Here is a 26,783-nt window from a genome sequence, read left to right as displayed (position 1 = left end):
GATGCTGGTAAAACTGGATATCCACGAACATTAGAATGAAGGTAAACACCTACCTAACACCATATACAAAAATTAAACTCAAAATGGATAGACCTAAACATAAGAACCAGTATTGTTAAGCATCCAGAAGAGAGCATAGGGAAGCATCTTCAGGACCTTGTGTTAGGCAACGGTTTCTTAGATTTTCAACCCAATGCAGCAGCAACAAAATAATAGATAAATGGAACCTCATCGAAATTAAAAACATTTGCACATGGAAGGACTTTATCATGTAATAAAAAGACAACCTACTCAATGAGAGAAAATATTCGGAAACCACATGTCCAGAAAGGGTTGAATATCCAGAATATATAAGAATATCCTACATTTCAACAGTAAAAAACAACCCATTAGAAAGAAGTTCAAAAGGCTTGGATAGACATTTCTCTGAAGATATACAAATGGCCAAAATGTATATGAAAAGATGCTCTACATCATTCAATTGTGCAAATCAAAACCACAATGTGATACCATTTCATACCCAACGAAATAGCTATTTTTAAAAATGCACGGAATGGATGTATTAATAGCTCAAGTGGTTGAGCACCTGCTTCCCATATAGGTCTTGAGTTCAATCTCCAGTACCTCCTAAAACAATAACAACAACAACAACAACACACACACACACACACACACACAAGGGAAAGTGTTGGAGAGGAAGCAGGGAAATAGGAACATTGATTCATTTTTTGGTGGGAATGTAAACTGGTACAGTTGATGTGGGAGATAGTTTGGCAATTCTGCAGAAAGTTAGGTATAGCATTACCATATTACCTGGCAATCTCACCTCTTGGTATATATTCAAAATATTAAAAGCAGGGACTCAAACATGCACTTGCACCCCAATGTTCATAGTGGCATTATTTACAATTGCCAAAACATGGAAGCAACTAAGTGTCCATCAACCAAGGATAAAATGTAGTATGCACGTACAATATTATTTAGCCATAAAAAAGGAATGAAGTTCTGATATATTTGACAAGACTGATGAACCTTGAGGATATCCTGTTGAGCGAAACAAACCAAAGAGAAAGGACAAATATTGTGTAACCTCACTCATGTGAAATAATTAGAATAAGCAAATTCATAGAGTTAGAATCAAGAATATAGGCTACAGGGTATGGGTGAGGGTAGGGAATATGCAATTAATGTTTAAATTGTACAGAGTTTTAATTTGTTTTGATTGTAAAGTTTTGGTGATGAATGGTGGTGATGGTTGCACAACATTGTGAATGCAACTAACAGCACTGAATTAAATATTTGTTTTTTGTTAAAAAGATAAATTTTATTTGCTCTAGAATAAAAATTTTAAAACAAACATAGGACTGTACAACACAGTGAATCCTATTGTAAATGATGGACTGTAAATAATACCATTATACAAATGTTCTTCACAAACTATAACAAATGTATCATACTAATAGGTGTTAATTATAGAGTGAATGGGAACTCTGTACTTTATGCATGATTTTTTTCTGTAATCATACAACTTCTCTAATAAAACTCAATTTAAAAATTAAAAAAACAGTAACATTTATTAAATCTCTACTGTGGGTCAGGTATGTGTCCTGTGTATGTATATAGTCATTAGTTATCATGTTGAGAAATAAAAAGCATAACCTTGCAAAAATATCTAACAAGTCTCTCTTGCCCCCACTACTGTGGATCTGCATGTGAGGGCACGGCCTTGCAGAAGAATAGCAAATGAATAACTTCTGCCCCCTGTTTCTGTAAATCAAAATGTAAAAACATGACCTAGCAGGAAGATATCAAATGAATGACTGACCCCGCCACTTCTGTAAATCAGCCCACAACCTCGCATCTGCATTCTGCTTCTGTAACCCCGCTTGCAAAATTTCACCTAGCAACATGTTAGCCAATGAGCAAAAGTGATGCTGATCCCACATAAAATCCTATACAAACCTATGGAAACTGCAAAACGGGGCTCAGAATTTGGAGATTGACTCTCTTCTGGGCCTGTGCATAATAAATCTGTTCCTCCTCTTCTCCTGAGAGCCAGTTTTGGATTTTTCTGCAGTTCAGAACTCCTAGCTTTGCTGCAACATTTGCTTCCCTGGCTATAAAACCCAACCACGCTGGCCCTTTGAGCCTCCAGTTTGGGACTGGCAGGTGCGGCTGGTGGAGAGCTCCACACGAACAAGTAGCACCACCTGTTTCCTCGATGGGGTCTTCTTTGGGAAAGGATCCCTGTGGGCCACGTCCTCCACCCTGGCCTGACTCAGTGGAGAGATGGATTGAACAACATCAGAAGACATTGGAAAGGGAAAACCCCAGGGTTTTGAGTCCCAGTCAGGCCCATCTCCAGATGGAAGGGGAGACTGTTCATCTCCCCAAAATCTCAAGATTTGAGATTACAGGATAGGACAGCCCCTTGGGTGGGACTGTATAATCTGAGCGATTGAGTGAATGAATGGGACTGCAGAGGGTTGCCTTTGCTAATCCAGTTTGTGGTTCCATGGCCTTTGCTGCAGAGTCCAAGTAGACCCCAACCTGTACTTTGTGGCTATGTCATATTGCATAATGTCTAATCCGGACTCTACACGGATGCCTTAGCTGAGACAAGCCTAAGATCTTGTGAGAGATGTGGACAGGCAGGCATCTGAGTGGCCTTGTGAGAGGCTACCCTCCTTTGTTTGTCCTGTGACACAGGTTCAGGTATGGGATCATCACAGTCCAAACTCACAGTCTTAGATTGTATGTTAAAAAAACTTCAAGAAAGGCTTTTCCAGGGATTATAGTGTCCACATGGCCCCCAGAACTCTCTGGACTCTGTGCAAAGTAGAGTGGCCTAAGTTTAGTGTTAATTAGTTCACAGAGAGAACCCTAGAGGTGGCCAAAGTTTGTGCAGTTTGACAGGCAGTCACCGAGACCCCTGGGCACCCTGATCAGTTTCCCTACATCAATTCCTGGTTAAAAATTGCCCAAATCCTGCCCCCTTAGGTTTGATTCTGTGTTAAAAGGAAGGGTCAGAATAAGGTCCCAGTAATTCAAATGGCCAAACCTCAAAAACCTATTATTCTACAAAAATCTCCAGAAGGAAACCCACTACCCCTGCCATTTGTTCCAGTTGCTCCAGGACATCTTCCTGCCCCAGAGCCTCCATAACGGATCTCCCAGAAACTCCTCCACCTTCAGTCTATGTGCGCCCATTAGCTCCCCCGCCCCCCCCCGCCCAGGGGGATCCTGAAACCCCTTTGCAAAAAGACTCCATCCAGTGCAACCTGTGATTCAGATACCCCTCTGTGAAACACAGGGTCCAGCCCAGATCAGTGTAGGCAGAACAGTTCACCCTGGGAGGCCAATCCTGTTTTATCAATCTTTCAAAACTGAATATCTCTTAATCTGAAAGCAACACACCCCATCATATTCAGAAAAGCCTCAGGCTCTTATCAACCTTATGGAGTTCATTTTCCAAACCCAATGTCCCACTTGCGATGATTACTGCCAACTCCTCCTGAATCTTCATGGAAGCCAAAAAGTGGTTGATAGAACAGGCCCCTGCAGGTGTCTTAGAGCCAGAGGAATGGGCCTGAGAAACAGCACCAGAAGCTCAACCAGCCTGGGACTTTAATACAGATCAGGGGTGGGCTGCCCTTCAGCAGTATCAAGAAGCCCTCCTCAGAGGGGTACAGGAAGGAGAAAGGCGACCCACAAACATGCCCAAAATGGCCTCCATCACTCAAAAGCCTGAAAAATCTCCAGGTAATTTTTATAAGCAACTTTGCAAAGCTTCAATCCAGAAACCCCAGAAAGCCAGACAATGGTCAATGCAGCTTTCATCGTCCAGGCTGCACTGGACATCAAACAAAAACTTCAGAAGCTAAATGGGTTCACAAAGATAAATATCCCCCAGCTCCTCAAAGTTACAAAAAGTATTCATCAATCGGAGCAAAACCGATGAGGGGAAAGCAAAAAAGCAAATGAAACAGGTCTCCCTATTAGCAGCAGCCTTAAAAATCCAGACCCAAACAATCGAGAAAGGCCACCCTGAAAAGGGGGGAATACTTCACCCTGAAACTCCCTGCTGCTACCAGTAATGCCTGGAGCCTCCTGGTTTACGTGTCTGGATTTAAAAAACATCTTTTTCCTGCCTGCAGGTAGCTCCCCAGAGTCAGTCACTATTTGCTTTTAAATGGGAGAATACCAAGACTCAAAAAAAAAAAAAAAAAAAGGACTCAATTGGACTCAGCTCCCGCAGAGCTTCAAAAAAAAAAAAAATCCCCCACCTCTTTTCCTAAATCCTGCCACTTTCCTGCTTACTGAAAGGAAATCCTGAATACAACTGTGCAGAAATGACAAAAAGGTATGTACAAGCTGCCCCAATGTCCAGGACGGGCCGCTTCCTCTACCAGATCACACCCTATTCATAAACAGCAGTAGTTTTATCAGAAATGGAAAGAGGCTTACTAAACACACAGTCACCATAGCTAAATAAGTAATAAAAGCAGCTCCCCTACCTAAAAGGTAGTCTGCACAGCAAGCAAAACTCTGGGAACTAATTCAAACTCTACAACTGGCCACTGGGCAAATGGTAAACATTTACACTAACTCTCTAAGAGAGTTACAGTTTGCTACTGTACATATCCATGAAGCAATTTATAAGGAGAGGGGACTCCTAACTGCAGGGAAAAAAAAAATCCTTCAACTACTAAAGGCGGTCTGGAAGCTAAGCAGTGTCACCATCATACACTGTCAGGAAAATCAGAAGAAAATGGATGCAGTTACTAAAGGAAATACACTAGCTGATGAAGCAGCTCGATAGGCAACCAAAAGGTCCTCAAACTGCAACCCACCAATGGTGCCTCACCTGTCCCTTTTAAAATGTTTAACACATTAAAAAACTAAACTATACCCAGGAAAAACAGGAGTGGGGGAAAAAAGAAAGGCACCAGACCCCAGAGGAAAACTGGGTACTCCCAGATAGCCACTTCTTCATCCAAGAGGGAGCCACGTACACCCTTGCTCAACGATACCACCAGCTCACCCACTTGAAAAAAAAAACTGCTTTAACAGCCCTGCTCAGAAAATATTACTACATTGCCCAGATGACCTTGCTCTGCACCACCATTAACAGCTGATGCCAAACCTGCACTAAAAACAACCCCTCCCAAGATCCCCAAGCCCCGGCCGGCATCCAACACACAGGAACTGCCCTTTTAAAAACAAGACAACTGAACACCTCACCCTGTACCTGACTGCCCCTTGAAAATCAGAATTACCCAGAGCCACTAAGAATCACCATCACCTGAACTCCTGTTCCCTATAGTTCCTACTCCTCTTTAAACTGCTCAGATTACCGTTTGACACCGAACTAACAACTACATCTCTCAGAAACTGGAATGTAATAAAAAAAAAAAAATACTACTCTTAATAACATACTTGTGTTTTGGAAAATGCTTTACTACCTTAAGTTGTTTTTCCACTTAGCTCGAGTAACACCCTATAAAAATTATAAGGGTAATAAAGGGGCATAACCTTGCAAAAATATCTAACAAGTCTCTCTTGCCCCCACTTCTGTGGATTGGCCTGTGAGGGCATGACCTTGCAGGAGAATATCAAATGAATAACTCCTGCCCCCTGTTTCTGTAAATCAGCCTGTGAAAACATGACCTAGCAGGAAGATATCAAAATGAATGACTCCCCCACCCCGCCCCACTTCTGTACATCAGCCTGCAACCTCACACCTGCATTCTGCTTCTGTAACCCTGCTTACAGAATTTTCACCTAGCAACATGTTAGCCACTGAGCAAAAGTCTTGCTGATCCCACATAAAATCCTATATAAACTTATGAAAACTGGAAAATGGGGCTCAGAATTTGGAGATTGATTCTCCTATGGGCCCACATGTAATAAATCTATTCCTCCACTTCTCCTGAGAGCCAGTTTTGGGTTTTTCTGCAGTTCAGAACTTCTGGCTTTGCTGCATCAATCACAAAAAGTCTCTAAGGTGAGTATCATTCCCACTTCTCAGATGAAGACATCTGAGCTCTGACTTATAATCAAATGATTGATGGAAAGTGATAAATCTGCAGAGCTGAATTATAAAAAAAAAAAAACTTTACTTCAAAACATAGTAGGCATAGCAAAGATAGGACTTGACAATATAGTTTAGAATATTTCCATAAATTGTTAAAATAAAACTATGAGATCTTTAGAGAGGAATATTAGTTACCTATAAAATCCCATTTTGTTCTGCTTTTTCAGATGACTGATTACAGATATGATGATTTATAATGTAGATATTATAAATCTAATTCTTTTGCTGAATGTTTAGTTAAATGACAATATGAAAGTTTTAGTGCAAATTTTGAATTGGTGAAAATTTTAATCACCTTCTCCAAAGTGACTAGCCAAAATTTGAGAAAATGCATGCTAACATTTGGATGTTAATACCTTTTCAAATAAATCTGATGTGCTTTCCAAAATATTTACTTTTGTTATATACAGTTTATGTATTTTAGAATTAAAAACTGTCATATGAGTAATGAAATATGAAATCAGCAACTTATATAGTTACACACACAAGTTGTATTCTTGCTTCAATTATTTTTGCTTAATTTTGAATTCTCAGTGCTACCTTAATGAATCATTAGGTAACAATTTGTTTAGAAATCCAATATTTAAAATCTATCTAGTAATTAAGTCTCATCAAAATGAAAGCAGAATGTCATCATTTTGTGTGTGAATATATTCATCATTTTAAGAATATTCATATTCATGTGTTTGAACAAAATGACCAAGCCAGTTTGAAGAACATATTAATTTCAAATTTATTATTTTTTATGTATTTATGAATTTATTCTATTCATATTTCTAATTCCTTTTTTTAATTTCAAATTTAAAAAAAGGAAAAAAAAATCTACTTGACTTATTTCACAGAATAACCTTCAGCTTTTCAAAATAAAAGTACAACTGACACATTCAAGTGAACTTGTGAAATAACTTTATTTTTACTCAAAATATGAGATGTTACCATTATCTCTTATCTTACACTTAAAAAACAGCAACAGTTATATTAGAAAGGAAAGCAAACACTATTAAATTTTAAGGTCAGATTTTAAGAAAAATTAAAATGCGCAGGTAAAAACTCTAGGTACTTTACACACAAACAGGCAGATATTGTCAGTCATATCAATTCTCACCTACCCCCTTGTTTCATAAAAATATACATATTATTATTATGACCAATAGTATATTTGGGAGTAGTTTTCTTCCTAAAAAACGTGATTTCCTGCTATGTAAGATTCCCAATCGTGCCCAAAATGACACCTATTTTATAAACTGACCTGCAATTTTATCTTCTTTTTATAAATTTCAATTTATTTGGATTAAAGAATAAATACAACATACTCATGGTAAACTCTCTTTTACCATCACCAGATATAAGCAATGTATTTTACAATGCAAGAATCCATAATATTTAACAGCATATTACCATTCTAATATTGCATTGACCAAAGTATAGGATGGGTCTTTATACATTGATTCTAATAAGACAAATGAAAAACAGAGGGGACAAATAAATATTAGGCATAAAGCTTTGTTGCATAAAATAATTTTTAATATAATTCATAAAACCTAATACAATTTAAAGGAAAGTGATGAAAAGTACTGCCCAATAGAACTAGAATAGCATTATCTGTCCATGGAAAATCTCTAACTCAGTAGTTGATCAATTTTATTTGGAGGAAAAATAGCTGACTGTCCTTAATCATTAAGAACAGGGAGGAGACTTTAAAACAAAAACACAAAATTAAATGTGAGCTTGTAACTCTCAGATGAAGAGTAAAATGTTCCCCCAAAGAAATGTCCATATATTGTGCTCTTCCAGTTAACTCATGACATTCCAAAGAATAAAATTTAAGAATTTTATTTCTTAAAATAATAAGCAAACATACAAAGTAAAACGCCACCAAAAAAATACAACAAACAAATACAATGAAAACAATAACAAAACATCAACAACAGAATCCTGTGACGATGAATTAAGCTCGTACCAGAAGTATGGGCAGGATTCCAGAGATATTTGCTTGCGTACAGCAACAGTGCAAACGGTATTACTGCCCAGTCCTTTGCACACGATCTCGCCAATGCAGTGTGAGTTTCTTCTTAGCAGCCACCTACAAAGAACTGAAGTGTAGTGAATGTATACTGCGGCTGTTTCATTAAAACCAAAAATAAGAGGGGCTGGCGCCATTATTCATGTCTGTTGGTTGACTATTACTCTTAGTAAAAGCTTAGACACTGAACTTTTTTCTTAACAAGCAGTTTCCCATTAACAAGTTCTAGCCAACAGTAAACTTTCAAGTCACCTTGGTTTTTAGGAGATTTTTTTTTTTAACTTCTTGCCTTTCTTAAAAACACCAGCGTTGTTTGTTAGGGAGCCAGTAAAAAAAATCCTTCCCTTTTTGTTCCTAATGTAGATCCTAGGTAAACTGGAAAAAAAAAAAAAAAAAAAAACAAAGAACAATACACAAGGTTTCTCAAAGTGCAAAATGTTTACAAATAGTTTCATATTCACTTAAATGGAGCATTTTATACAATACAGTACAGTTTGAGATATCTGTTCATAAATTACAGCACTTAACAGAGATATACTTTAAAAGGGATGGCCACTCAAAGTAACAAAATGTCTTATACATGGTTAATGTGGCTGAACTTTACAAGCTTTGTTAAAATTAAAATAAAGTTAATCTCACACATCACACATATACATACATATTTTAAAATGTCTTTATATGCTTAAGAGTATATAGAGAAATCTCAAAAACCATCAATCACCTATAGTTTAATTTCTGCCTTGGACATGAACATTGTATACAATTTTTTTTCAAGTTGTAAAACAGTTCATTTTGTTTCTTTCTGCAAAATATAGTCACCCTACAACTCTTTTGGAAGATTTCTTGTCCGTTGGAGAACCACACTAAGTTCTTCAATTACCTTTGATGGTAATTTATTATCGGAGTCCAAAGTAGCACTATAATTCCTGTCCTCAGGTTTCCTCAGTGTCTTTAAGACTTTATGACCTTTTTGTTGCCCCTGAGGGATCCCAGCCCCTGAGTCTTCCAAGCAGTTGAAACTCCTATATTTTCTGGTTCGGTTTCGAAGTTTTTCTTCCTTGTGTTCCAGGCAATGGGCCACAATAGAGGCTTTCTCCTTTAAGTTGGAATCCACAAACTCCTTATCATGCTTTTCACTGACACGAAGCCTTTCAAGTTCTGCTCTTGCACTCTAAAAATAAAATAAAAATGTCTTATAGGAAAGCAATGGAAACCTCATATGATTTAAGTTTTTAAAATGCATTCTGCATAAAAGTTGATGTCTCCTGCATTAGAACTTTTTATGATTTCAATTATAACTTGATTTTGACACAAATGGCATGTCAGAATTTACATATGATTTTAGGTCCACCAAATCAAGTAAAATATAGAGGATGGGAATTCATATTAACATTCATTTAACCTACCACTTCAAAACTGTTTTGTAGGTTACTTAGTCAAACTGACTTTCCTTTCAAATTTGCCTCTCCCAACTCACTTTTTAGGTGTATCGCAAGTTTACAGATCCATACTTCCTACAGCATTGCACTCTCAATACTGAGATAAAAAGGTGATTTCCATAGTCATATAAGGAATGGAAAGACTTTATACTTAAAATAGCCTCTTCTTTAAGAGGTGTGCTTTGGCTTTTTTATTCTTTTATTAATTTTTTTTTTATTTTTAAAGAAGTTTTAGATTACATAAGTGTTATATAAAAAATGATTCCCATATGCCCCACTCCCTTTCCGTCCCTCAATTTCCCACATTAACAACATCCTTCCTTAGTGTGGTTCATTTGTTACAACTGATGAACACATAATGAAGCATTGCTACTACCCATGGACTACAGTTTACATTATAGTTTACAGTGTCCCACACAATTTTGTAGGTTATGACAAAATGTATAATGGCTTGTATCTATCTTGCAATGTCATGAAGGACAATTCCCAAGTCCCCAAAATGCCCCCATATTACACCTATTCTTCCCTCTCCCTCCCCTCAGAACCTCTGGTGGCCACTGCTTTTATATCACTGTATTAGCTTCTTAAAGACTCTGAAAAGTATTATGGCAGAGAAATGTTTTTAACTTCTTTCTCCTGTTTTTTTTTCTTTAATTCCTTCTGCCTGTGATAGGTTGAATTATGTACTCAAGGGGAAAAAAAAAAAAACTCTTCTTAATTTTAATCCTATTCCTGTGGGTTGAGCCCATTGTAAAGAGGACTTCTGACAAAGCTATTTTTATTGAGGTGCGGTCAACTGCATCAGGATAGGTCTTATTTCTATTGTTGGAGGCCTTATGGAGGGAAAGCCAAGGGTAAGAGCTGGAATCCAGAAGCCAGTGAGAAACTGGAAAGAAAGGAGTGGGTATCACCAGTGGTGATGAAGGGAAACAGAAATATTAGCCAAGAAATCCTAAGGAATGCTGACCAGCCAGAACATTACCAACCCCAGGAGGAAGCAAACCTTCTAGCTTCTGAAACCATCAGCCAAGAAAACTCCTGTTGTTAAGCGAACTCATTGTGTGGTTTTTGTGTTAGCAGCTTGGAAACTATAAGACATTCCCAAACATATGCTGATGAAACCTTTTTCCCTACATAATAGCTACAAGAATTCCACAGATATATTTTTACAAACACTGATATGGGTATATATTTAAGTATTAAAACTCAGCACAAACTCACTCAGTGAACTGTAACTGTCTAGCAATACCAGAAGTACATGGTGTCATGTATAATGGGATAGAGTTGCCATCAAGATTCTGGATGTCTTGTGACTGTGCAATTTTTAGTTAAAGGGTACACATATTAATCTTGTCGAAAAATTTTCTTGGGGAAGCTCAAGCAATTGGGCTCCCATCTACCATATAGGAGGCCCAGGGTTTGATATTCAGGGCCTCTGGTGAAGGTGAGCTGGCCCACACGGAGTGCTGGACTGTGAGGAGTGCTGCCCTGTGCAGGACTGCTGCCGCGCACAGGAGTGCTGACCATGCAGGAGTGTTGGCCCATGTGGAGAGCCAGTGCAGCAAGATGACACAACAAAAAGAGACACAGAGGAGAGATAATAAGAGATGCAGCAGATCAGGGAGCTGAGGTGGCACAAGAGAATGATCAGGGAAGCGGACTTGGCCCAATGGATATGGGATCTGCCTACCACATGGGAGGTCTGTGGTTCAAACCCCGGGCCTCCTTGACCCATGTGGAGCTGGCCCATGTGCAGTGCTGATGCGCGCAAGGAGTGCCCTGCCACACAGGAGCCCCATGCGCAAGCAGTGCGCCCCGTAAGGAGAGCGGCCTAGCATGAAAGAAAGTGCGGCCTACCCAAGAATGGCGCCACACACATGGAGAGTTGACACAACGAGATGACACAACAAAAAGAAACACAGATTCCCGGTGCCTCCCATAAGGATAGAAGTGGTCACAGAAGAACATGCAGAGACTGGACAAAGAGAGCACACAACTGGGGAGGGGAGGAAGGGGAAAGAAAAAGGAATAAAAAAAATAAATTAATTAAAAAAAAAAAAAAAGAGAATGATCACCTCCCTCTTACTCTGGAAGGTCCCAGGATCAGTTCCTGGAGCTGCCTAATGAGAATACAAGTAGACACAGAAGAAGACACAGTGAATAGACACAGAGAGCAAATAATGGAGGGAGGGGGGAGAAGTAATAAATAAATCTTTAAAAGAAAAGTTTTCTTGGCATCTATCACCTGAGGAAAATTAAGAGATAAATATAAGATTGTTTTATATATGATAGTAAACAGTTCTCATTATCTTTCAATGATCAGGAGAAAGACTTGGGCTCTTTTAGATGCAGAGTTTAAGTATTAATACAGGGAATGTTGATATTTCAAGAAAAATATAGTCTCATATTAGCCTAAGTGATCTAATCCAATGCAAAGGTGGGAGAAAGTGATGGAAGTGGGACTGTTAAGAGCCAGAGGATGGGGGAGCAGATGTAGCTCAAGTGGTTAAGTCCCTGCTTCCCATGTACAAGGTCCTGGGTTTGATCCCTAGTACCCCCTAAAAACAAAACAAATGAAAAAACCTGCTCTCATTGGGGAGCAGATGTAGCTCAGCAGTTGAGAACCTGCTTCCCTTGTATGAGGTCCTGGGTTCAATCCCCAGTAACTCCTTAAAAGAATCAGAGGATAGAAAAGTTACGAAAACCAGGAAACCCTGGGCTCTTCGTATGACTAGTATAGTGTACTGGAGTGCCTTGCACGTTTTGGGGAAAGAATGCCAAGGGCATGGATTCTGGGGAAGTGGAAAGAAGGAGGTGGTTTATGTGCTAAGCTGTCCCTAGAATATAAAGTATTCATAATTGAAAAAGAGAGAGCTAGCAGTTTGTGTCACATGGTGTTTAGAGAAAAGCGGTTGTTTGAATGCAAATGACGGTTGGAGTCTATCTCCTTGCTACAGAAAGAGAGTAATTCCTGCATAATATTTGGACCAGGTGGGTTCTCAGAGAATGACTCACATGACTTTAGTCTGTGCCCTCATATATTTTTCATTATATTAAAAAATGTGAGTCAATGATTATTGGGATCTCATGAAACCAAAAAATAACATGACCAATATGTGCAGATTATAGCAGAAGCTCTCTTAAATGGCTTCCGCTACTATATTCACTGGATTAGCTGATAATCTCCATGCTTTAACATATATAATTATAGCACAATTTAATCTTCACTATAATGCTTTGGACTTTATGTGGTGGTTCGAAGCTGGATGTACCCCCTGGGTGGAGGTGGGGGAAAAAAAAAAAACACATGTTCTTAAACGTAATCCATTCCTGTGCATGTGAACCCATCGGATGTAGGACCTTGTGAATTACTTCAGTGAAGCTGTGGTCCAGCTCAATCAGGATGGGTCTTAATCCTCTTACAGGAGTCCTTTATAAGTAGAATGAAATGCAGACACAGACAGAGAAAGTCACAGGAGGTAAGAAGCTGAAATTGGAAAAATAGGGAAAGACCAGGATATGCCACCATGTGCTTTGTTATGTGACAAGTTAAGGACCACAGGATTACCAGAGGCCAGCCCAAGAGTGCCACAGTCTTTGGGGAGAAGGCATCACCTTGATGATGCCTTGTTTTAGACTTTCTTTTAGTCTCAAAACCATAAGCAAATAAATTCCCGGTGTTTAAGCAAAACCATTGCACTGGTATTTGCTTGAGCAGCCCAAGAAACTAAAACACTTAATATAATTATTTAGATTATTAAGTGTGTTATCTGTATTTTAAGATGCAGATATAAAAATGCAATGTAATCACAATTTGCCCAAGATCATGTAAATGGTAGAGTTTGGAATGAAGCCCCAGATTGGTGTCTCTGAAACCAAAGTGCTTCTTTCTACCACATCACTCTGTGCTACAAGATGGTTGCAGGGGACAGAGAGGACAAGATGGGGTTCTAAGTCACCATCTTCTACTTCAACTGTATTGTTGTTCTTTGCTCATTTACAAATTTTTTTTTTACAGATGGAGTTCTTAAAAGGAATGGCAACTTTGAAAACAATTATCCCATGTTGTCTTCTAAATTCTTTGTTATCTTGTTTCAATAAATGTTAACTATATATCAGGCATTATTCTAATATGGTATGTATGATATTGCTTAATACTCACCACAACCCTATGAAACAGGGATTTTTATTCTGCCTAGCTCTCAGACAGATAAAGAAGCTGAGCATGAATAAGTAACATACCCAAGATTTTATGGGAAATCAATCAGAGAGCCATAGGTAATGCTATTCTAGCTTACATATTCTTAAGCACTATGCTTGCCTCTTTGCTTGTAATTTCCTTTGCCAACAATATACTTCCCCTGGCTTATTCAGGTAGCTCACTACTAATTTACCCAATTCATTTTTAGAAGCCATTTCCTCAAAGGAGGTCTCCTCTGTCTGGCTGAGTTATTTTGATATGACTTTCCCTAGGTCCTCATGAAAGCAATACAGACCAAGGAATGGGGAAGTTGTCAATTAGCCAAGTCACTAAATTTACCAATCTGCCAAAAACTTTGTTTTAAAGACAAATTTTCTTGAATACAGGCACTGGTATTTGTTTTAAAGACAAATCTTCTTGAATATAGGCACTACTAATTTTTTTCCTTTCTTTTTTTTTAAAGATTTATTTATTTATTTATTCCCCCTCCCCCGCAGTTGTCTGCTCTCTGTGTCCACTCACTGTGTGTTGTTCTGTGACTGCTTCTATCCTTAACAGCGGCACCGGGAATCTGTGTTTCTTTTTATTGCGTCATCTTGCTGTGTCAGCTCTCCATATGTGCAGCGCCATTCTTGGGCAGGCTGCGCTTTCTTTCGCGCAGGGTGGCTCTCCTTACGGGGCACACTCCTTGCACGTGGGGCTCCCCTAAATGGGGGACATGCCTGCGTGGCATGGCACTCCTTACGCGCATCAGTACTGCACATGGGCCAGCTCCACATGGGTCAAGGAGGCCTGGGGTTTGAACCTCCCATGTGGTAGGTGGACGCTGTATCCATTGGACCAAGTCCACTTTCCCTTTTTTTTTTTGTTGTGAGTACATTCCTTTACTAAAATTTTTAGTCATTTCCATTTTTAAAACAAAAGTTCAAAAGGAGTTGTTTATAAACATTTTTCTTGAATATTTTCATGAATCTAATCTTATAACAAAAAATAGTTAATATGAAAAATTTTCATTTTATATTAACTTTTTTTTATTGCTTTTTAGTAGAAGTATGATAGTTAGGTTAATGTGCCAACTGGGCCAGGTAATGGTGTCCAGTTGTTTGGTCCAGCAAATACTGGGCTAATTGTAATGCAAGGACATTTTCTGGATTTTAATCATTAGTGAGTTGATTGCATTTATGGATAATTACATCTATAATCAATTGAGGATACTGCCTTCAACAATGAGTAACATATCATTCAATGAGCTGAAGGCCTTAAGAGGAGAAGTGATTTCAGCAGTCAGGGAGAGAATTCCTATCTCTACTTCAGACAGACAGGGTCTCCTAGAGAATCATGCAGGACCTTCATCAGAGTTCCTGGTTTGCAATCTGTCCTACAGAATTTGGACTCATGTATCCTCACAGCTGCATGAGACAATTTTATAAAATCATTCTATTTACAGACATCTCTTGTCAGTTCTGTTCCCCTAGAGAACCCTGACTAATATAGTAAGATTCAATGCTTTGCCAATATTTTGGCATATGAAAATTTCCTTGCCAAAATGCCAAATGACCAGTTCATCACATTGACTAAATTTACAAAGAAAACTGGTTTAACTACTCATAAATTTTCCAGTAATTATTATTCCAAGGGGTTGTTCTAAGAGCTTTTAATAATTTTTAATAGTTTTAGTTCATCAGTTTTCTGATAAGTATATTAAAATCATTGTGTTTGAGGTTCTGGATTTGGGATTAGGTAAGAAATTATTCTATATCCAACCACAAAAATTCTCTACTGGATACTGATATGTATTTTGATCATAACATTTATCTTCTGCCTTTTATATAATTGATTGTAAGGCAAAGTCAGGAGAACCTGGGGTCACTGCAATGCCTATCTACTACCTACGTTAGCTTCATTTGTTCAACCTGTGTTCCTTGACCTGGGTTCCTAAGAAATGTGACTCAGAATTTTAAGACTCTAGATTAGATAAAGATTCCATAGCTCTGCAGAGGACTTTATTACCAAGTAACCTTATACGTGCAGAATGGCAAGAACAACCCAAGGTCATCTTGAAGCCTTATTCTTTCCTTTGATTTTAACAGGGTAGAAGAACTGGATAGGGATACAAAGGAAATAAACCATTATTTTCAAAGCTTTTATCTTTTGGAGAAGTTGAATATTATTTTAAGGCAAGTGCTCAAGAAATGATATACATGGGAAAATATACATTAATACATGATCACTATATTAAAATGGATTTAGCCTTTCAATATTTATTTCAGGGGAAGGAGATGTGGCTCAAGCGATTGGGATCCTATCTACCATATAGGAGGTCCAGGGTTTGATTCCCTGGGCCTCCTGGTGAAGGCAAGTGGCCTGTGTGGTGACCTGGCCCGAGTGGTGAGCTTGCCCACAAAGAGTGCCTGTCCACGCAGGAGTGCTGGCCTGTGCAGAAAGCTGGCATAGCAAGATGATGCAACAGAAAGAGACAGAGAGGTGAGATAAGAGAGACAGCAGACCAGGGAGCTGAGGTGGTGCAAGAGATTGAGTACTTCTCTCCCACTCCGGAAGGTCCCAGGATCGGTTGGTTCCCAGTGCCACCTAAAGAGAAGACAAGCAGCAACAAAATACCACACAGCAAATGGACACAGAAAGCAGGTAGCAAGCATAAAACAAGGGAGGAAGCGTAAATAAGTAAATCTTTTGAAAAATTAATTCAGTTTGGAGGTCAAAAGATTGAAATGGCCCAATACCAAACCTTGACTCAATGAAGATATAAAAATACCATTTAAATTCTTTTCTTTTGACTGTGAGGGCTTCAGTTAAGGCATTGAAACATGTTAGTTCCAAGGTGGCTAATGAGTTTTGAGAGTTAAAAGCTTATGTCTTTCCCCAAAAGGATTGAACTTCATGTCAAGATTGATGCCACTTATGTTCTCCTATTCCCTCACAAACAGCAGCCTTCATGAAAAATGCCAAATTCTGCCCAAAGTCACCTTGTAGATGCTTAAGTAAACCAAGACAACCCATCAGTTCCCAAATGACTGGAATTTGATTGTGTTACTAGAAAGTCTAGTTACTATGAGTACAGATATATTTTGCCAAAAGCTCATTCTAAGAGTATTTATGTAAACCTGTAAGAATAATTTGAGACTGTGTTTGTAGCACTATAATTTCTGTTTTAAACACTTTAAAATTGTTTGGCTACTTTAGAGATAAATAAGTGGTATTGAGCATATCCAGTTGGGTGGCCAGTGTCATTATTAAAATGAAACTACTCATTTAAGAAAATTTTTAAAAAATTCAGAGTGGTATGGATTATTCAAATGTTTTCATGATACATGTTTTTGATAACATATGTTTTTCAAAGCCGATGAGGTAATTAAGGGACTAAATCACATTAATAATAGGAAAACAAATGCTATAATTTCATATAAAATAAAAAATTCTTAACCTACCTCAATATTTCTCTGGGTTTGGGTTACATTTCTCTCATGTTGGATGGGAATTAAAGGCAAACCTCCAATTTTGGGATTTTTGGTAATAGAACGTTTTCGTTCCTTTCCAGCTGGTGGACATATATCATTTTCATGCTGTGGAAACAGATTTCTTACAGTTGGTGTGTGATTTTATCATGTGGTTTACCATGTAATAGTCACTCAGCTCCTTTTCCATATATCCACATCAAATGATCTGCTTTCCACGAGAATACTATTCGTAATTACGACGTTGATTCTGGCAGCAGCATCACCTGAGGTTGTGAAACTATTAAGTGAACTGGGCTTTGAAGTCTCAGTTCAAATTCTATGTGTCAAATACATGCCTTTTGTACTACTTATCAAACCAAAAGGGAGAAAATACTTGAAGAAACCAGCAAATGTTGTTGTAGAAGAAAAATATATACCTGTATACATTTCTAGGCCCTAAAATCAAAGTAATTATATATTCATTTTCTTTTTACAATACAGATGATTTTAGTATAAAAATAATTTGACCTTATACACCAAAGTCAACCTAAGGCATGGTTACTAGAAAAACTAGCCTTATTTTATCACCTTTTGGAAAATGTCACTTTGTCATCTAATTGAATTCCAAAGAAATGCTACTCTTTACACATACATTTATACTGAAAATCATTGTACAACAGCGAGTGTGGTGCATTTGTCTTCAAATTATTGACTACATATTCTGGCTCACTGAATGATTATATATACGACTGGAGAAAAGTTATTTTTTCAATAGGGATAAGTGTCCTCAGGTAAAATGATAAGCTCTCGAATGACAAATCCTTAAGATATGCATATAAAAGGAAAATCTTTAAAGAATTTTTCCACTCTCAGGGTAGATTAACTTTTCAAAAGCTGGGAAAAGCAAATTGACTTTCAGACATCAATCTATGAAAGAAATACAGAATACCAACTATAAAAGGAGAATATTAGAGATGTTCTGATGAAATAAAAACCATTTTATAAACTGTATGGCTAAATGCCTACTCTTTATTTTCCTCAGTAGTTAAGATCTATCAACAGATTCTTCTTATAAGGTACAATTAGTATTTAAAGTAGTATTTCACAGTCAAGAACTCATTTCAACGAATTTATACTATATACACATTTAAAAATAATAGTTCATTTAAATTGAGTGGTATATTGTCAGGCTTTGTGTTTATCAGTTACACATATTATTTATCTCATTTAATCATCAATAATACTACAGTATATTATGTATACTGTATACAGTATAACTATTATTAGACTTAGTTTATATCCATCGTATCTACCCTTAAATTTTAGTGAACTGTTTATACCTTGGTTTGGCAAACCTACAAAGGTTGATGACACATTTCAACCAGAGTGAATTTCAATCTTTTACTATTTTACTTGATAACTCCAAACTTGGTAAAAATAACTATGATATTGTATCAACTGAAATATTCCCAATGTGTAACTGACTGGGAAGGAATTAGGTAACTCTATGAATTATACTTTTACTTTCAGATTACCAATGCACAGTACAGGAGCTTAATGACAATTTGGGCAACCTAAGAGTAAATGCAGTTCCCAAACACATATTTCTTTTATTGACATAATATACAGCATTGTGATTACTGGATATTTAAGTACTCACAGGATCAATACAAGAGGTAATTTTCCCAACAGGAGAAACCATTAGATCCAAGTGATATGTCCTGACTGACATTCATAATATTATTTGTAAAGGGCTCTGAAAGCCATACAGCAAGGATCGTGACTGACAGTGTAACAGCTGAGGGTTTTACTTTCATTGTGATAACCAATGATCTTGCCCCAGCATCTCCATTTCCGCCTCCCAGTTTCTGACCTTGACCTCCTGTTTTTCCAGCTAGCTTAGTTTAGTTTCATTTACTCTAAATACTCTTTAGCCTCATTGAGGCTTCTAATCCATAAACCACTATTATTCTACTTTCCACATAAAGGAGAATAATCAATCAGTCTACTCATTCCTGTGCAAATATTTTCAATCCTGTGCCACTTCTTCCCCCATCAAACTTGCCTGGCAAAGCTTCAAACCTAATTAAATTCAATTCTGTTTACTCTATGATGTCTGCCAAATAGATGGAAGGGGGAAAAAATGGATTACTCAGCAGGCTCACCTCCCTCTAAATTTGACCTTCAATTTCAAGTGAGAACTCAGCACTACTTTGAAATTTTATTATATGGCAGTTGGCTTCCTAACTCTGTGTAGGTTATTTCTCCCCTTTTCCTCTGTGCTTACACTTAATGTCCCTCCTCACCTCATATAATTTAATTAAAAACATTATTAGTAATCACTCAAAAATTTCATTTTTCTACCATGAAACATACCTCTCTCCCTGTATCTGCAGCATTACATTATAAGTGAGTTTTTCATGCAATCATAACATATTCTTATCAAAAATGAACAACTGTCACTTAATCACACTGCGTCGTGTCTGCTCAGAGCCTCTGCCCGTACACTAATCTTTTTTATCCTCTTTTTTTCTCTCTTCAACAACTGAATTGTCTCTATCAGCATATATGCAAAGGATATAATCTCCCATCATTAAGACAAACAAATTAAAATCCCCAAATCTCCCTTGATCTCGTTTGTATTTAGCCACAACCTCACTTTTCTATTCTTCATAACAAAATTCTTGAAAGAATTTTCTACACTTATCATGTGGTTGTTCTCCTTCCCCACCCTTCTCATTTATTTGGTTGGTTTCCTCTCTTCTGCTTGACCATTTGAAATGTCTCAGGACTTAATTCTTTATTCCTCTGTCCTTCTCTTTCTTTCCTTCCCTCTCTCCCTCCCTTTTTCTCTCCTTTCCTTTCCCTTTGTCTGTCTGTCTCTGTTTATGTGTGTGTATATAAATGTGTGTGTGCACATATATACACCCACATCTCAAACTTTACATGGCCAAAACATAACTGTTCATTTCCTTTCGCATCTCATCTCAGATAATACCACTTGCTTTCACCAGCTGTCCAAGGCTAAAAAATTAGGCTGCTTCTTTCATTTCTCCTCCTTCTCATCGCCACTATAGCCCATCAATTACTGGCTCTACCTTTAAATTATTCTTGAATCTGAACATGTTTTGCCACTTCCATTGTTACCACCCTAGTCTGAGAGCTGCCATCTTCCTTCATGGCTATTCTTCCTGCTTCAACCTTGGTTTCCTAGACTGCTACTTCACAAAGTAACCAGAATTAGTCTTTCTTTCCATAAATATAAATATAACTATATTTTTCCTTTGTTTTCCATTACACATCGGATAAAGTTCAAACTACTAAACACGGACTATTGACCTGTCCCTTGCCTTTCTCATCTTTTACAGGCTTCCTCACACAGGCCTTCATGATATTCATGGAATAATCCAAATTCATTAGCACATCTTGGGACCCAGTACTTTCTGGTCCCTTTCTCTGGAATGCCCCTCCCCCCTGGTAGCTGCATGATCCACTTGTTCATTTCTTAAAGGTCTCACTTAATAAAGGCCTTTCCTGAGAACCTTTCCCAATTAGTAGTAACTTTTTTTACCTCATACTCTCTCTTTTCCCCCTAGTTTTAATTAACTAATTTATTCTTTTATTTTATCACATTGATCACCATTTAAAATTTTACGTTTACTTGATTATTACTCTCCTTCTTTCTTTCTTAAGAAATACTAACTGAGCATGTGTTTGTATAAGGTGTTGGGCTAGGTGGTGTGGATACATTGACACAGGTCAATGAGGCTAGAGTCCTTACCCTCAATGAGTTTTCATTTTAGCAAAACTGGAAAGCATGAAATGACTAATGACAAAACTGCTTTTTAATTAGTGCTACAACGTATAAGTATGGGATGCTAAAGGCACCTATCTACATTCTGAGGGTATATTTGTTCTGAACGCTGGGGAAAGTTTTTCTGAGAATACAACATTTAAACTGACATCTGAAGGATTTCTGAGGCAAGGATGAGGATAGGGATGGATATTAGCAAAGAATATCAGGCACTAGGAAGAACTCGTTGTAAGGCCTGTGTGTAAGGAGGGATTTTCAGTGGTCACTGCAGCAAAGGCATTAGAAAATAGAGGGTACGGGCAGTTACTATTGATTGTTTTGTGTGTGAATATGTGGTGTGTGTATGTGTTTATATTTCAACATTTGCTAAGTTCCTGCCTATTCATTCCCCTTTGGAAAATCGACACTAAAGTCCTTAAATACAGGAGGGTCTTTGTGTTTACCTTAAGGGAGGAGAACAATAATCCCAAGAAATGGACTGGACAGAGGAAGCATAACTGGGCTAAGTCTCTGGGGTCCAGCTAAGGATAGACAAGGCAAGGGAGAAACAGCCTGGTGCTAACAGCAGATTCTGCTCCCTGACTCCTCGTACTTTGACTTTCAACCATACAGTCTACCAAATGCAATTACAGAAACAAAAACAATAATAAAGTTATACCGCAAACAGAAGATGTAGGTTTTTGATTTTATGATTCCAATTTTACTAAAATACTTCAAATCTAGTGCTCTTTGGTAGGGCCTGAATATCTGAATTTCAAAAAGCCAGAAAAAGAGGAAATGTCCTAAAAAAGTTAGCAGCCAGTCTTTTTCTGCAAGTGTACTTCCAGCTAGAAATAATAAAATTGAACTGAAACAGGAGTGTTGATTAACCACTGGGAAGGTTAACAAATTATATGACAGAGAAAATGGTTTTCAAAGCAACCTAGAGGCAGATTTGGGGGTGAGTTAACGTCTGGCTTTTAAGAGCAACAGCAAGGTGCATCCCTGGTAATTAAGAGTGGCAACATAATCATTCTGTGAATTTCAATGCTCTTGTGGGAAGTATTGCTGGGAATTGAGGCAGACAAGGTTGTGGGAAGAAATGTTAACAGAATTATTTAATCCATCCCCTAAAGAATGGGTCCTTCTTTAAAGAGAAGACTAAATGAGGAACTCAGTATAAACTTTTGGCCTCAGCTACTTCTGGGTCTAAATCACTAACTAAAGGTATGGTCCTGAGAAAATGACAGAACCTTTGTTAACTTTTATTTCCTCATCTGTAAAGTGAAACATTTCCAACTTCATGTTCATGTGTTACAAGGAATACATGAGATGATACTTATGAAATAACTAGCACAAATAGGTATTAAAGAAATACAGGTACCCTTCCTTGTTTCTGGAAAGTCAGAGGGAAGGAAGCGTAGGAGACCAGAGGGAGAACAAGAAGGAAAATAGAACACTTCTATATACCAAGATCTTCAGTGCAGGACCCTGGTAGGACAGCAGCTTGGACAATTTCATCTTGCCCATGCTATCATCTTCAACCAATGTACCTATCCTAAGTCAAGGATCTGCTGGGGCTGTCAGAAAAAAAAAAAAGTCTCAATGGATACTCTGTTTCAAAGGGTGATAGAAAATCTGGATTTTCATATATTTAAAAAAATAGAAAAATAAAAGTTTATGCCAATTGTATATACATAAAACTATATTAAAATTATTTGAAAATCTCCATCATGATAGCATTTCCCATAAACAAAGTTGTTATACACTATTGGATAGTTGAAACTGATACCATACCTGGGCAATAAAAATATTGGCCATCCACTCCATCTGAGTTTGTGAACTATCACAACACAGGTGCCTACAAAACAAGGTTTATAAAATACATAATTCAAAAAGACAACAGATTGTTCTCCAATTCATTTGTTTATTTAGTGCTCAGAAATGTTTTTGGATTTCTCCTGATTAATGATTTAATGTAATCAAAAGCAGACTATTTGGGTACAAATTGTTTCAGGCTTCTAGGTAAAATAAATACCTTGTTGAACATTAAGGGTACAATATAAAATACCAAAGATACTTTGGTGCTAGTTTTTAAAAAATACAGCTAAAGACACTGTTAATTGCTGCAAAAATAATCATCAATATTTTTGGAAAGGCAGAAAGATAATGTCAACTTGCCTTTTCATGTACATGATGGTAAAATATTTTTCCCCAGAAACTCTGAGCCTAAGAAGAAAAATGTGTGCACATTCTCTAAAGAGCAGATCTTTTAAAAAGGCTCAACGTCTCCATCATGATTATAAACACTAATACCCATGAGTCTCAAGAAAAATAAACTACATGAAAAACTACTGTATTTCCAAAAACTCTGGTTCAGTAAACTCTTATTAAAAACCTAAATAAAACAGAGATCTTGCCCTCAAGGCTCTCATAGCCTATTAGGAGAACCAGGCAAACAAATAAATTATAATAATACTGAGAAAAATAGAAAGCAAAGTTGAACACAAACATGGAATCAGCAGACTTTTGGATAGGGTGGAGGATATTCCTTTTTTAAAAATTTCGTTAGGAGGTACCACAGATTGAGCTCAGGACCTTGTACATGCAAAGCAGATGCTGAACCACTGAGCTATACCTCCTCCCCGGATGTTCCTTTTAATTGGAAAACTTTGTAAATGATATTAAAATGACTTAATAGACATATCAATGTAATCATATTTTCATATTTCTGCATAATTAAAAATAATCCAATTGAAAGGTTAAAATGAATTTTTTAAAAAATTCTTTCCTCCTCTACTAGATTCTAATGGAGACATTGTCCTTTTCAATTACTAGGTCAAAGAAAGCTGTTCTTTCCTCACATATTTTAGTTATGTTCCCAGGTATACAAAATATTGTAGGTACAAAGAAGAAATAAATAATGATTAGAGTTGGGAGATATCTGGCAAGACTTTTGGGGCATTTGAGCTATGGTCTGAATGAAAAACTGTAGTGAGTCCGCCACATCATCAGGGAGAGGATGAAATGAGGGAAGGGAGTAGCACAGAATAGAGAAGAGGAAAAACGGTTCAGTAAACGGGCCACATACAAAGCATGGAGATAGGAAGCAGCAAGGAAGGCATGGTGAATGAAACACAGTTTTATCTTTATGTAAAAAATGAAAAGTCACGGGAGATGTAGCTGATGGAGCTACATATTAAGTGCCTTGTATGCTATGCCAAGAATTCCATGCTTTATCTTACAGATGATGAGGATTCACAGAAGAGTGTTAAAGCAGCAGAGAACTGTGATACATTTTAGAAAAGACTCTTATGGATGGTTAGAGAACGTACTGGAAACCAAAAGCAAAGTCAGAGGCATGAAGAGCATTTAGGGACTCCTGCAATAATCCAGGCAGATGAAAATGAATCTGTAAATGAAGGCATGGTCCTGAGGATAGAAGGTGTGCGTGGGTCACAGAGATAATTAGGAGGCAGAACTGGTATGTCTTTTAACTGATTAGTTGTAACTGTAGGTAGATGAGGGAGAAGGAGAAAAATAGTACATCTCCAGGGAAGGTGACTGGATTTTGGTGAAACAAATGGGAAAAGGTAAATAAACAGAAAGAACAGGTTTGAGATGAGGATATGCATATTTTTAAGTGCATTTTGATTAGTTCTTATCCCACTAAAGCTGGGGTTCCATACTCATCTACTAACAATGGAAGAAATCAGACATCATAGTTTCTCATACGAGGCATCAGCAAATGGCATACATGGGATTGGAAAAGACTGCAACCATGAAACAAATCTATTTTCTTGTCTTTAGAGTATTTGGACAGGCTTTTAACTTCAGTTAGGTGAAACATTCTCTGCCTGTTGCTCTATCAGTCAAATAATAAAGTTTTTTACTGAAGTTTTTACTGAAACATCAAATCCAAAATTTATCAGTGGTTAACTTACCAGTGATGTTTTTCAGAATATGCTGTCAATCCCCAACTGTCTCACATGGAAGAGAAAACATATACATTAAAAATGACAAATTTTATAAGACCAAGAACATGATTTTATGGTAAGGTGGCAATATTTAGTGGTGGGAATGCATAATAGAACAGATTTCCACAAGTGATGATTAAATGGGTATCAGATGCAGGCTAAATGTTTACAGATTTGACTACAAACTTAAAGAGGCTGAATGGACAGGTAGGCAAGGAGTTCCATAATGTTACAGAACAAAGGGGAAATCTCTGAGAAGAGACTTTTGAGGACCTATTGACTTACTGATAGGGAAATTTAAAGAATGTGCCAGTTGAAACACAGGTATATGTGCCTGGCTTTGGAATGAAGTATAAAAGAAAAAGTGAGTGAGCTTTCAGTAACAGAATCACAAATAAGCGTATATAGTTTATTAAAACTATGTTTCATATTAAGAAAAGTATTAGTACAAACCTTTATTAAGATAATTTATGACAAGAAGATGCAGTATAAATCAAGTACTAGGGTGAATCAAATTTTAAAGAGGCATACAACACTGAAGAGGAGTCCACTTCTTCTTTACTATTTCCTGTGTTCAGCACCAAATTGAACTGCTTGAACATGTCCACAAAAAAATGAGCAAAATAGAGAGCAAAGATGAAAATGTCCTAAAAGCTAAGCATCAAGAGTATGGATGGCTGCTGCTTTCCTATGTGTAGATCCATCTGTCCAGCAGGCTGTGACTGATCAGGGAATGGGATGATTCCCAGAAGACAGAGCCTCCTGGAATTTCTTAGCCTTTTATAGGGAAGGCTGCCTTAGGAGTTTGAGCTTAGTCTCAGTGGGAACATCCCTTCTTGTTTTCTCACACAAGTTACCTTGCTCCATGAAAAAGCAACTTAAAGAATTTCTCTAAAACTTAATTTGTAAGAAAGTTATACAAATGCCTCTGATCCTTCAATTTTCAGACATATTTTCCCATAATTTTTTCCCTTCATAACTTTTCCCATTCAAACTTCACCTTGTTGGGGGTTTCGTTTTCTTTTTCACTCCAAGATAAAACTTCACTGATCTGAGAGAAAACATTTTGTCATGTTTACTGCTCTGTAATAAAAACAAAATAATATGTAATCAGATAAATTTTATAAATGTTCTATTTTCTTTAAGTGTTAATGATTCATTTAGAATTGTTTCTTTTGTTTCTTCAATGTTCGAACATGTAATACTAAGTTTTTATTAACCAAGATTGTTTCACTTACAGCTATCAATTTACATATAGAATGTTGGATATATATGTTTATATATGTGTGTTTATATACATACATATACATAAATATACACAGGAATCCATAATTCTATATTCAAAACATGTAGAGCCAGATGTGGAAAAGAATTCAAAATTTTTCTGTATTTTAAAAATACACTATATTGTCTCTGTTACATAACTCCACTACAACACCATACCACACCACCATATTGTTTGGGACAGCAATCTGTAATCAAATATATTTATATTTCTGTAATGAAATGCATGGCATTTCTTTTTTATTCCAACTATTTATCCTTTGAGGTGAATTATCAAATCATTAAAAATAATTTCCTTTGGAATTGTGAAAAGAATTACATTAAACTTATAACTTAATTTCAGTGACTTAACATCAATTTTTCATTTATTTCAATCAGTAAAGTTCTCTGATTTTCTTCATAAAACCTTCCAGTTGTTATTAAGATAATTTTCTGGTACTTTATACATTTTCTCTTTTCATTCCAACTGGGAACTGATTTTTGTATACTGATTTTATACCTTGCTACTTTACTG

The 26,783-nt window shown here is 37.1% G+C and overlaps 1 protein-coding gene across 13 annotated transcripts in view; it reads right to left on the bottom strand.

The window, feature by feature from the left end:
- Nucleotides 1-6,986: 6,986 nt before the first annotated feature.
- The window catches only part of ARAP2 (ArfGAP with RhoGAP domain, ankyrin repeat and PH domain 2), a 226,810-nt gene continuing 207,013 nt past the window's right edge, over nt 6,987-26,783 (bottom strand). For 11 of the 13 annotated variants that reach the window (XM_058299917.1, XM_058299924.1, XM_058299900.1 and 8 more), the window contains 5 exons: nt 25,986-26,068; nt 24,953-24,988; nt 22,806-22,869; nt 17,207-17,341; nt 6,987-9,291 (listed from right to left, as the gene is read on the bottom strand). In XM_058299917.1, the coding sequence (XP_058155900.1) occupies nt 8,941-9,291; nt 17,207-17,341; nt 22,806-22,869; nt 24,953-24,988; nt 25,986-26,068 (669 nt within the window). In that variant the 3' untranslated portion in view covers nt 6,987-8,940. The remainder of the gene's footprint in view (nt 9,292-17,206; nt 17,342-22,805; nt 22,870-24,952; nt 24,989-25,985; nt 26,069-26,783) is intronic. The other 2 variants (XR_011649522.1, XR_011649516.1) reach the window with 1 other exon arrangement.

Source organism: Dasypus novemcinctus, chromosome 1 (assembly GCF_030445035.2).
Source record: "Dasypus novemcinctus isolate mDasNov1 chromosome 1, mDasNov1.1.hap2, whole genome shotgun sequence".
NCBI lineage: Eukaryota > Metazoa > Chordata > Mammalia > Cingulata > Dasypodidae > Dasypus > Dasypus novemcinctus.
This window is presented reverse-complemented; position numbering and strand designations above follow the sequence as displayed.